At 37.4% G+C, this 14,182-nt stretch overlaps 1 protein-coding gene across 1 annotated transcript in view; it reads right to left on the bottom strand.

Moving 5' to 3' along the window:
- Window positions 1-1,784: 1,784 nt before the first annotated feature.
- LOC118262370 (uncharacterized) overlaps window positions 1,785-14,182 on the bottom strand; it is a 128,363-nt gene continuing 115,965 nt past the window's right edge. The window contains exon 3 of the mRNA XM_035573645.2: window positions 1,785-4,289. Within this exon, the coding sequence (XP_035429538.1) occupies window positions 2,887-4,289 (1,403 nt within the window). The 3' untranslated portion in view covers window positions 1,785-2,886. The remainder of the gene's footprint in view (window positions 4,290-14,182) is intronic.

Below are 14,182 nucleotides of genomic sequence, written 5' to 3'. Positions count from 1 at the left end.
GGTGTATAACAATAGGTTCACTTCTTGTAACATTACATAAATAACATAACTGGCAGACTGTAGGTGTTGCATTACTTACATTCAATACTTGCTCTTCTGCTGCTCTGCATAATCCCTTCGGTTAGAACTAAAAGGTATGATGTGGTGTCATAATGTGTTTGTTTATTTAATAAACAGTATTCATCAAATATCACACAATGTTCATTAAAATTTCCTCTATAAATTTTAGTTTGTAAGCAGGGAGTCGAACCCGCCACATCCGCTTCCACGCAGCGCATTACCTTGCTAATAGCAATGGAGATTATACCCGGTTGTCACGGAGTAGGTAGGATATGGAGAAACAAAAAATAAAAGTCAAAGAAGGTTTCTATAAAAAGTATACAATATTTATTTCCAACCATTTTTTTAATTAGCGTCTGCTAGCAGGTTCGCCTGCGTTTTCGTGGGATAAAAATGATCCACGATCACGAAGTCAGTTCATACACTGTCTGTTTACCTTTCATTAAAAGTTAAGTAGTTTCAGCGTGATTGACAAACATCTTAATAAAAAAAACCGTTTATAATATTCGTGTGATATTGGAAATAGGTGATACAGCCAACGATACCAACGATAACACCTACCTATAAGGAACCTATTCACTTGCACCTTGAAGGCACCCAGTTTTAATAAATACCCTTCACGACTCTGACAAAGGATTCCACTCCTAAGTTACATGTAAAATGCAAGACTGATGTGATGCTTTCTTTAAAGAAATTAAGTAAATGTAACATTTAGTTAATCTAACTTAGTCAGCGCCTGATAGTTTTCACATAGCACTAACGTAAATTGACAACTGTAGGCGCAATTGACGCTCCATTCGCACTATACTCCGTGGTTCCGAAATAATTACTTAGCTCGTGGTTTCATAAAGGAGGAATATTATGAAACTAAAGGAATATACGTAAGCACTAATAGCGTAGCAACTTTCTACTAACTAAACATCGCCTCATTTTGAATGTACTAATACTTTTTGTTCTTAATAAGCCTCGGGGTCAATGATGGCGTTAGGTTTATCAATTACTGCACACGGAATACATACGGAACATTATCCCAATCTCTTTGATATTATAGTTATTCCTAATCGAATTTAGTAGACTACTGAACTACAGTAGAATTCGGAATCATTCAATAACTAAATTATGAAGGTGGGTTATCGACTAGCTAAATTCTCAGTAATAGCCCAGAATTTGCAAATTTGCAATTATTTGGAACGTTGCCCCACACTATGATTTTATGCTGTGTCGGGGTGCGTTTACAAACATACTAGTTCACATATTATATAATCAGACCCAGACCCGAAACAACTAATTGTGGATCACACAAAGAGTTACGTTGCTACGTGCGGGAATCGAACCTGCTGCACATACAGTTATTGTGCCTATTGTTTGCAAATACAATAACGTTACTTATTCTTAATCGTTCAGTTTGTTCAGAGTGGTATGATCATGGAACGTCCTTAGCCTGTTCCTCTACAATAGCATGGGAATAATAACATAACTATTTTATCATTCTATGCTCAAGAAGTCTACGAGTAAATAGATTTTGTCATCAAAACACATGAAACTTCAAAACTAATGAGTCCTCTTCTTGGCTTGAAATCATCATTTATTAAATCAACCTTTCCATTTATTACTTATGAAATCTTTTCAATCAGTAGCTCTATTCATCCTTCCTCCCTTATAATTGGCCTATTACAGCCATTAGTTCGACCAGTTTGTTTAGGGAAAAATAAAATAACAAGAAATAAACTTTTAAATGATTTATTTTTCATCGAAAAATTATTATCTTCCGCTACAATTACGATTAGGATGACGATGACGGTGTCGTGGCGACCTAGTACACGTGCCGATGGAATGCGTAAGTACACACGAGATGGAAGTGAACAGGGACCTCACTGCCCTCCCTGCCCTCCTGCCTCACCACTACAACGTGAAGCAGACAGATGTTACACATCACAAGATGAAATATTCACATTCTACATTCGAAGAGAAATGTTTATGAGAATTCTACACAATAACACAATTGCTTTCATTTTTCTGCACTTTGACATTTTCAATACAAGTAATGAAGTACTGCTACGTCATACAAACATTGTGCTTAAAGTTGGGAAGGTCTAAGTTATCAGTCACAAACTAATAAGCCACAATATCTACGAGGGACAACACTCGATACAAAGAAAACATTATAGTACTATGTACTTAATTGTCGTAGAACCCCACGCACTGCACAAATACATTATTTCACATATTTATGTACTCGCACCCACAATCCGCCGCCTACAGCCCACCTCAACAACTACACTTACTATAAACAATAAATATAGACAAAAACAAAACAGATGTTCGCATCCATAAAGTGTCTAACTATTATAACTCTTTTACAAATAAAATCTCCGAAAAATTTCATCTAATACATGAACTTAAATTACAATATATACAAACATTTAAACATAATAATACGACAACTGTATGAAGTACTCTTGTACCCTGTTATTTACAAAGAAATGGTGCTATGCTAACACACGACAGACTATACGCCAGCGGCTGCTCTATCAGGACGCTGGCTGGACTAAATAATTACTTAAAATTCGTCGAAATAACCCAACATAACCTCTGTAACATTACATTATTATAATTTATATCTTAGTAAAGGATTCACAATAATATTTAACTACGTGCATTGTATTTGCCAGACCGTATAAATTTAATTTTCTAAATCTACACTCAAATAATTCGACAGTTCTCAACATGGCTGCTGCCCCGCTAGAGATCAGGGGAGCGCTGCGTCCTTGGGACTTTTCTATGAAAAACAAACACTCAGAAAGGGGCAGCTAACATATGGGAAACTTAGACCATTATAGTGTTGCCTATTATACTTTCTTTGCCATCCAACAGCTCTGAGTACCCCGACTCATCGCTGCACGCGCTGTCATTGTCGCCAGTATTCTTAAACACCTCGGTTTCTGTGCTGGAGTTCAAGCTGTCTACATCAGTCAAGTTATCTATGAGAGACTCAAACTTCCCTTCGAAGTCTGCCATGATATTGGTATCGGCTCGTAGAGGAGGATACGTAGATCTTCGCCTGAAGGTGTTCTTCTCACCGATGGGGACATGATTCACCTCTTCAACGACATTAGAGTCGGGGTTGTTCATTATGTGAACCGAGTTATAGCTTCTATTGCTACTCCTGATGTCGTCATGTGTGAAACTCTGGTCCAAGTAGGACATGTTGTTGTCAGCGTGTTCTTTCTGGTCTTCCTGGGGGAACGAAGGCAGGGATGACGGCTCGGTGTCAGTGACCGTGCTGGCGGTCTCGCAGCCCGAAGAAACAGATCCGTCGTCGCTATCCGTGACGAGGTAGTTACTTTGCATGAGCGCCTTACAATCGCCCTCGGTCACCACGTTATCACTCAGTTCGTTCGATTCGGCAATCGCTTCTAGCAATCTTGTTTCCTTTTCTCCTTCATTATGACTAGTATCATCGATACGTCCATTCTTTTGGCTCTCCTTTGCCAGTAATTCGAGGAATTCGTCGGAGACTGTGACGGTGTCGCTTCCAGAGTCAGAGAGCGTTCGGTTTATGACCCCCTCGGGACATGAGGTCTTCCTTGGGGACTTTATATCAGGTCGTCGTCTATCGAGCGTCTGCGAGGAGTAAAAGTTGTCCATCGCCAAAGCCGTTCGTGACCAGGGCTCGTTATTCTGCTTAGCATTCATCTCTGCTTCCTCTTCGTCTTCTTCTGAACAAAGTTCCTCAATAGCTCCCAGTTTTGGAGCAGATTTTGACCTCTCTAGCGGTGGTCTGTAGTTCATTGCTCCGACGCTGAGTAAGATCTTCCTGCGAGGCATACTCGGGTTCTCGTACACACTGTTAGCGAGACTCAATCTCGCATTTTGTTTTGAGATTCTGTCCTTTTTGAACTCACTCAAGGCTTGCTTCAGTTTGATTTGAAGTTCCTCTGTGATCTTCTTTGATATTGATTCTTTGGTACAAAGGACGGCGTGGCAACGAAGCTCGTGCTTGAGCTTCTTGCCTTCGTGGCGATACACCCAGCAGAAGAGTTTGGGGTAGTGCGGTGGGCTGGCGCAGTATGTGATGCGGTGGGACCAGTACTCAGTCAGTCCGTGCTCTTTGGTGAACCCCTTCAGGCCGGAGTTGGTGACGGACAGCTTCATCACCACGTCGGGTTTGGTCGACTGCTGGTAGTTGCGCCACAGTGTCGCCAGCGGCTTCTCCACACAGCTCTCACCTGGAACAAACAAAATATCATTGTAATTTCATTCTAATATTATATGATTACACATTCGTATCCTTTTATCATTCAAATTGACATATTTGTGTGTCCAAAGATATCTAATTAAAATTAGTTATGTAGATACCGGTTTTGCAGATACCGATTTATCAATATGTGTTTGAAACAAGTAAAACAAGTTTCGATCACCTAGTAGGATGCATTGACTTAGGAAAGCATTTGGACCGACAAATACGAGTATACCAAAAGAATATAAGGAACTACATGACTTCCTTAAATAATTTACATGTAATTGATAAAATCTAATCAGGTGGTAGGACACGCTAGTACGGTCGCCCACATGCGCATTGTGATCTCGGTACATAATCTGTTATTATAATGATCTGTCGATCGCAACGTTTCGAGGTGAACGAGTGAGATTGTGGCGGAGTGGCTGAGATACATTCATTAACGTGGTCTCCGTGACATGTAGGCTGCTGACGTCACTCCGAACATGTGGAAGGATTTTAGATGTTTTTCAATATACTACAGAAGGGTAAATGACGTCATACAAGTGGCTGTCAAAATAAATATGTAGTTATTTTTTCCGTTCATTTGGAAGATTTTTAATTAAGCAAGAATTGTTGTGAAACAAAATATTATTTGTTTTTGTCGCTGTTTTTTTGATAAATAATGTGTTCTGAATAATCACAAGTATTTATCTAATAGGTAACTCTCAAAACCGAATTAAAAATTGATCATTTTTTATCATAAATGTTTTTAAATCATTAAACTCATTACACACAAGTCAAATAGCTACAAACAACATAAGGGAACTTCAACCTACGAAGCGTGTACATAAGTACTACTTTACTTTACAGGATAAAATTAGGACCCTTAAAAGTTACACGTTACAGTCGCTCATTATGGGACTCGCAGCTAAAAGGAGTTTACCTTTTAGCGTTCGTTTTATTGCTTTAATTCAATGTTTTATTTTAACTCTCGCTTTAAAATAGGTCAGGAGTCCGTAAAAATTGTTTGCCATTAAAGTGAATTGTGGGACTGTTTAGTTAGGAAGATTATTTAACCCCTTGCTAAGAAGTGTAAGTGCTGGTGGTTTTAATGAATTTTATACCCAAAGAACCTAAAATATTTGAAAAATACTATGCTGAAAACCGCATTAAAATTGGTTTAGACTCACGCATAAGCGTATGCTTATGCGTGAGTCAAACACAGGACAAACTGAGATTATTTTAATTCATTCATTCATATCGTCACGCCTTTAATCCCCGAAGGGTAGGCAGAGGTGCACATTATGGCACGTAATGCCACTGCGTACACCCACTTTTCACAATTTATGTTGTAAGTCCCATGTAATAGGTGGTGAACCTATTGCCATATACCGGGCACATTTCCAGACTCCGTGCTACTACTGAGAAATTTTTCGAAAAACCGAAAAAAGCCCAGTAATACTTCGCCCGACCCGGGAATCGAACCCGAGACCCCTTGCCGAGTCGAACTTGCAATCACTCGGCCAACGAGGCAGTCCAGATTATTTTAATTCGGTTAAAAAAGTGCATTGTGTTATTAAGCGCTATATACTAAGTTAGTATGGAATTTTCTTAAAATAATAATATGTGAGTAATGGTTAAATCCAAGCCTATACTGGCGGCCATTGTCTCTGCCTACCCCCTATACTACCTACTCGTACAATTGAGAAACCAGCTTACTCAACAACAGGGAAGTCGGTAAAAAGTCACAAAACGTTGAGATTTACGAGCTTTCCTCCATTGTTAGTGGCTGCTTGGGAAATACCAGTGGGCTGGTTATCTACACTCGCATCTTGGGAAGTTGAGAAACAGGGAAAAGTGTATGACACGCACACGGAACTTGGGACTTTACATCTTGTGGAAATGATGCTGAGAATATCTTTAAGTGCAAACTTAAAGATATTGATGATTACTAGTATTTATTTATTTATTTATTTATTTATTTACAGGAAACTCAACAGCTTACTTTCTAAGTACATGATATGGTATATGTGACATGAGGTTCTTAAGCCAATAATAGAGTTTTACAGCATGCATTATATTAAACTAGAAAGTGGCGGAAAAAAGTAACCTAACAATATAACTTAGTTATGTTACATTAAATAACTATTTTTACCTGTCTCGTCATTTGAGTGGTTGTAATCTCTTATATTTATCGAGCAAGCGGTTTCGTGCATAGTGAAGTTCCAGAGTCCACTAAAGAATGACAAGTGCTAAGCTATGTGTACCAATGAATATGTTTGGTGGAAGCCAAACGCATTCACAACAACGTACCATAGCACATCTTTGGTGGAAAAGCACCCTAATACCTATGCCGAGAGATGCATTTCATATAATGAAACTTACAAAAGAACTAAGGAATCTATTCATCTCTATTGAGATAAAAGCGATGATTGTATCAATTCGATTTTATTTTTATCTTTCCCAGTGCACAAACACGATCAGTATTGTAGAGATGTACAACATGTAACTAGCAACGCTTACTGAATGTTTATTTCTAGATATGTCTGCTAGTAACAAAATGCAAGCTTTAAAAATAGCAGCCATGTGCGTATTTTGTTAATAAAATACCGATCATAAAACCCACGCGATTCTTCGAGAAATGTTCGCGAGAAAAATGTGAAAATATTCTAGTGCTTGTGTACTTAGTGGGAAACGTATATTTTTATTGGTACTTTGGCACCTATGATTGATTGATATTACGTTTTATTTTGGAAACACTCTAATAGTTATTTTTTGTTGCATTTTTGCTGTCTGTCGATTGAGAACAAACATTTGGCGTTGGTGATAAAAATGTTTCAAGTGTGGGAGAGCCATACTTCGGCACGAATGGGCCGGCTCGACCGGAGTGATGCTACTGCCTCACAAACCCACCGCTTGCGTTGTGTTAGTGAAGCTACCGGAGGCCTAATTAACCTCTGTTTTCCAATCGCTGATTCCCCAACAACCCTTAAATTCCTAACCCCCAAAAGACCGGCAACGTACTTGTAACGCCTCTGGTGTTTTGGGTGTCCATGGACGGCGATTGCATACCATCGGGTGATCCGTCTGCTTGTTTACCGACTTATACCATAAAATATATCTTTGTATCTACCTTTGATAGGTTCTTCTCTTATTAGATTCATAAGACTCCTACATAACTGGCGAAAATAGAGTTTTACATGAATTACGTATATGTACCTCCGTTTTCCTCTTCAGAATATAATACCTACTACTATATATTTTGCAACTTCATACAAATTTACCAACTAAATAGCGATGATAAATGTATAACAAAACGTACCATCAACAGAGATCGTGTGAACATATAGGTAGATACCTATTGCTAATTGATGGAGAGCTGCGATGATTAGCAATAAGTACTCAGTCGTGATCGAACCCGTGCTAATGTAATTAGCTGCTCGATAATGTACCGATACATGATTCGTGTGTAAATTGTAACGTATCAATATTTGTATCACGCTCGCTTTGTAGCCGTCGTCGCGTCACTATACCTGTAGCTTTTGAGTTCAATACTTTTTATATACAGTTTCCAAATAAGTGGTAGGTACTTAACTTGGTGAAGAATATTATTTGCCAGTTAAAATTTCTTGTGATTTGTTTTTTTTTATGTTACAGGCCGCTAAACGAGTAGACGGACACCTGTAACACCAGAGGCGTTACAAGTCCGTTGCCGGCATTTTGGGATTTTGGAATTTAAGGGCTGTTGTGAAACCGGTAATCTCACTCACACAACGAATTACAACGCAAGCGTTGTTTAACGTCAGTCTTTTGTGAAGACGTGGTATTACTTAGGTCAAACCGGCCCATTCGTGCTGAAGCATGACTCACCTACACTTTTCACACAATTTCATCATTATTGTGAGCATTATTACCGTACACTTTCATGTATTACTCGGTCAAATTCCTATGCACTACAATCTAGACTCTAGACCTCATTAATAATCCATCTAGGATGTTCTAATAGAATTCTCAAACATCCTGTTGCGTCCGCCACCGCCGCACACGCAGTATCGTGCAGTAAACATCAACTTCCAATTATTTGCATTTTAATCACGATCATAGCGTTTGTAAATAAAGATAATTAAGGTGCGTTGGGGTAAGATCGGCGGAGGGGTAAGAACGTACAAATCAAATATCTCACCTATTTGGCTATATTTTTTAATGCTGATCACATTGCGTGGCACGTCATTAAGTCCCGCCCCACCCCGCGGTGACCACCACTCGCTCCGGTCAACACAGACGTGTACCCGCGCCGTTTTAGAAAAAAGGCAAATTTTATAAAATATTTGTTTATCCGGTCTTTCACCTACATTTTTATTTGCATATTTTAGCAAAAGTATAGCTTATTTTGACATGGTTTTGCCTAAATACTAAGTTTTGAGCAATGATAATATGATAAAACTAATCCAGATTTGTCTACTACCTCTGTAGGCTGAAATCCGGTGTTACCCATGTCGAGTAAAGATCGGACAAAAATATCCCTATTCGAAAATGGGCAGTGATTGTCAAACTTTTGTTACACATGATTTTAATTTAATTTTAAATAATTACTTAGGGCTGATTTTCCAATCTTCAGTTGCCACGTAAATACTCCCGAACCTCTTCGCGGGCCACTTCTTATACAAAAGAAGCGCTGGAGCTTAGCCATGCAGCAAATAAATAATAAAGACCTCACGTATGCAGCCACTTCAAAAATGCTTGTGGATAAATCTAAACTTTGAGAAACTCAATTTCTTTGAAATTTGGTATGCGGGGTAAGATCGGACAAATTAAACGAAAAAAAAAGAATCATTTGGAACATCTATATTTGTTGTATTAGGTAAATTTTTGTGATGTCATGTTAAAGTACAGGAAAGATCGGCTACGTTCCTTTTATACACCTTGTGCTCCTAGCACTAGAAATTATTTTAAATTGTTGTCCGAACTTACCCCATGATGGCCAAATCGTCATCGCATCAAAAAAAATTGTCCTGATTTTATAGGCTTGCAAAGCAAAAAGTATTGAGTATTTATAAATAAATTAAATTTTAAATTACACTATGTTTAATCATTATTCGTTTCCACTATTTTTCATTAATCTACTGTGTACCAAAATTGAGATAATAAAGTTTTTGCAACATCCTTGCAACTATTCGAAAATCCGTCCGATGTTACCCCAACGCACCCTAATTCTTATATACCTTTTGATGGAAGATCATTCAAAAAATATATTAATTGTAATACGACCACTTTTTTTGGGAGGGAGATCATCCAATGACTCTTCCGCCTGGGTGAAATAAGATAGAGTGCCAGACTCTTACTGACTAAAAATCACCTGTACCTACTTCTGCTCTTCAAACCGAAGCTTCTGGGTCGGGATAACATGATACCCACGAATAACGTAAGTGGTTGATAGTAGATTATGTAATATTAAAATGTCGTTTTTTCCTTCCTCTTCGGGGAATACTTAAAGAGCGTGACGTTATGTTAATGTTTGTAAACATTTATCAAAGATTTCGTGTAAAACGATAATGTGCAAGTTTACTCAAGGATCTAATGAGATTTTCACGATTTCACACAATCATAATTGTATGTTTCCTTATAAAATTAAATTGACAACTTCGCGTTTCACAATCACGTCTAACAACCAATGTTTGTTTTTTCATGAAAATCTCGATTAACCTCGCCCGACCCCGCACTTGCTTAACAGTCGCGTTTGCAACCACTTGGCAAACAAAGTAAATCAGTTTTCAGGATATTTCATTTCAACACTAAATAACTAAAGTACTGAGATATTTACAGATACTTACGCCCAAATATTCAAACGCTACTTAATTTTAAGTTTTACTTAAATATCGTGCTATCTCTGTCATTTTATAAAGAATTGATAGCGATAGAACTACATTTGAGAGCGTCTTAAAATTAGCGTTTGAGTATTCGGGCATTAATATCATAAACTCTATAGCAATTAATTCATGTGTCATAAAAGGAGGTAATAACAACTCCTTGTACATATACTGTTACAAAATCATTGCAGAATAACCCACACGTTTGAAAATTCAAAAAAGGAACGTTGGAACATAACTGCCAGGAATGGCTGTGGCGACAATTCCTCGAGATTCGTTTCAAATCAAACTGGCTGGTGTTACTTGTAGTATTTCCCGGTGTGACACAAGATTGATTAAGTATAGGCTCAGTTACACATAATGTGCCAAGTGAGTAACTCTATACCTCATTAATAATGTTACAAATGCGATTAGTAATACTATGATATCGGATATTTAATGTAGTGTTGACATGTTACCTTCAAATCTATTACAAGTTACAGTATAAATGTCACCAGTTGGTAAAATTACTTTTTAGCACACAGCACAAATTACCTAATTTTATTAAAAGCCAGCGGATTCTATCATTTCAAAGTTCGGTAAATTAATGTCTACAAAGTAATACAGAAGTAGGCATTCACCTGATACCCTGAAACAGCGATGAAAATCAACATTTTGCAAATAACGGTGAAAATGTGTAATTCTGCAATATATTTGCACGTGTCACATGCGTATGGGCACGGGTTGAGCAAGTGTGACGTCATTGGTGTAACGGCCTGGCTGTGTTGCGTAATGTGGTATTAGGTGTGACCACTACCGGAGATGTTGCGGTAGGGGGATATAATGTTGGTAGTGGTTTCAGGTAACTGCTCGGGAACTTACTGTTTATCTTAATATAGGGACTGACCTGATGTGATTGCTAGAGGAAGAGGTAAGGATTCTGCTGAATAAAGGAATACAAATTTCACCCATGTTCCTGGGCTAAAAGAGTGCAGAAGATCTATCCATCCCTTTCTGCAATATTCCCAGTCATTGAAACAATTACAAACAGCAATTACATCGACGATCAAAGAACAAAGTATCAACTATCAGTGTAATTGAATTGAACGATTATTTTAATGGATCTACTCAGTAAGGCTATAATCAGTGTCAAATAGCTACTGCTCAGTATTTTTCTCTCAGTTCTAGTACAGGATTGAGTGTTAAAACTTTCTCTAAAATAAGCTTTCGAGCCTCGATTACATGGAGTGTGCAATTTATTTAAATGCTCTTGTTATGTAGACCTGGTGATGTCTTTAGAGCACCATATTTGTACTTGTTTATCGACTGGTTGGGCAACTGGGTGGTCGACTGGTCGACAAACTTTACCTTTAGGGAAGGTTCATATCTGACGGTACACGCGTCACGCCAGAACAGACAAATGTATAGAAAAACATTTGACCGTTCACACTCAACCGATGATAGGTTAGTACGACCGATGATATGCTCGACTTATTTTACGTCAGATATGAAAGTTCCCTTAAGGTTCGACGTATAGGGTCTGATAAAATATTATTTGAATTTTCTGCTGCAACTGACAAAACAGTAAAATGCATTGAGTATGCCTCTTTCCTTCCTTCCTTTCATACATAACAAACATGATATTATGAAAGTATGGATATGGCATTACCTACTTACTATATGTATGTATAAATGGACTTTATTATTACAATTTCGCAGTAACGTGTGACTCACACAGTTCCCGGCTTTAGTTTTAATACATTGACTTCCCCGTGGGTGGAACTCAAACTGTATTTTTATGTTGATTCACGATCGACGATTGTCTGTAGTGCGCTCGCGTTTTGTATACAGCTGAGTATGAATCAGATGTAGAAGACATTTTGAAAAAGTATGTAGGCAATCATTTGTCTTTAAATTAGGGTATGGAGTTTCTATAGAAACTTAGATTGATCTCGAGATTTCAGGTGGTCGGATAGGCTCGAGGTTGTCACGGTGGTCGTGGCCTAAATGATATTAATGTGATGTGATGTGATTCCAAGATTTTGGATTAAAATCGCATATTGATTTTGGCCGTTACTGATCATAAACTTTTAAATCCACAAATTTGTACCTAACTTCCTCCTAATAGAGTGGAAATTTGGGTGTTTATGTAATAAAAATGCTGGGTGGTTTATTTTGGTTACATGACCTCCAAGATTGCAACATCAATGATCAAACGCACGGACCTCAGATCGATGGCAGGCGGGTAAGTGAACTTGTCAAACGTCGGCGCATGCGCAACTTTCACTATCATCTCGCCACAGCGTTCATTGAACCTAGGTTTGCATTACCTCTTTTATATAAATACTGTTATTTTGACTCGAGTCTATCAAATTACAATTTTTGCCAATTTTAATGACAATTTAATTCCCTGCATGGTAGGGAATGCACTCGTGATGCCTCTGGTGTTACACGTGTGTGACCGCTTACCATCAGGTCAAATGTAGTCTTTGTTGCTGCTAATATTGAGTCTGTATGCACAAAATCATCACACGTGCTTTAAAAGGAATATCACGTACTTTACCCATGTATGTTGTTAGGAAGAATTCTATGGCTTAACACAAGTAAATCCATCTTAATATGCATATCCACTAGCAATGAGGCTATCATTCACTTGCTTGCTGAGATTGATATACGAATACGTTTTTGCACGATATTAAAATCAGTACAAATTATCTTTTTTATTTTTAGTTTCATAATAATCTTGAGCCGACAGTTTTGACACGAACATATTGAGATGGATCAAAAAACACAGTCAAAACAAGTTTATACAAAAATCTAATATTGGAACGCTTTGCAGAAATTATATCTATTAATATTTAGGAAGTTCTAGAATACTGATACCGAACTACGATTCTCAAGGTTGCTTATTGAATTTTGATCTTTTATTAAAACTCATAAAGTGGAAATTAGTGTAACAACTGGTTTTTATTAATCCTTTGAATTGCTTTTTTTAATAGGATGATTTATGTATTTCTTGTAATGTATAATGAACTCTATCATTATCAGCAATTAGTATCATAATACAAAGTAATAATATAAATGTAATTTATTTACATAATACATCAATCAATTTAGGCGTGTTTTTATTTGTGCATATTTGACTGCCGCACTTGTCGAGGACTTGGGTACGATGCCCAGGGTATTTTTTGCTGTTATTGATTAACAAATTGTCCATACAGACTCTGTATGAAAAATTATGCATAGTGTTAGGTTAAAAACCAAATATTATTTTTGTAAAGTGTGAAATTGGTTTTGTTTGTCTGTCAGAGTGATAACTTGTCACATCGAATATTCTGCACTGCGTGAATTGTCATAATATATGTTATTTAAGTACTTTTATGACATTTTTCTTCAAACTTAATAGATAAATGTTCACCAGTAAAGCTATTAGGCCCGGACACACCAAGTGCCAATACTTAGTAGTCGCGTGTGTGACCACCCTCAATGTGCAGTGGGCGACAGATGGCATGACCGCTCCACATAAAGTGACCAACCCCTAACCTAGTTGGGGAATAGCCAGCAGATTTCAACTATTGTTTACATTAAGCTACCCTAATCTGTCCTATTTCTGTAAAAGATTTTGAACTTTGTTCCTTTTGAGATAAAATAGAAAATCTTTAACACACATTAAGGGAGCTTGAGGTGATGCTCATTGGCTTGTCATTTGTTTTTGAACCCTGTCGTTGGTCCTTTTTGAAGTCCAAAGATTACCTTACTTGTTTATGTTTACGTGTTGGTTATTGGGTAGGTATTTATAAAAAACTGTTGTGTGTGACTTGCCTTGCTTACCTGTGAACAAAAGAAAAAAACATTATTAGCTAATGCAGTTTGTGTGTCAGTTTGTAATTTATTAGAAAAAATAAAAATATCATAGTGACCTTCGTCATCATAACATAAATAATAAATATAAATAAGTATGTCAATGAATTAAATTAATACTTTGAGTAGTAAATATATCTTGTTTTATGGACGAAACAACCTTTCTCGTCACTCTGTTGCCAATGTAAACAAC

The sequence above is a fragment of the Spodoptera frugiperda genome, chromosome 12 (assembly GCF_023101765.2).
Source record: "Spodoptera frugiperda isolate SF20-4 chromosome 12, AGI-APGP_CSIRO_Sfru_2.0, whole genome shotgun sequence".
In the NCBI taxonomy this organism is placed as follows: domain Eukaryota; kingdom Metazoa; phylum Arthropoda; class Insecta; order Lepidoptera; family Noctuidae; genus Spodoptera; species Spodoptera frugiperda.
Note: the sequence above shows the minus strand (reverse complement) of the source record. Positions and strands in the feature narration are given on the sequence as shown.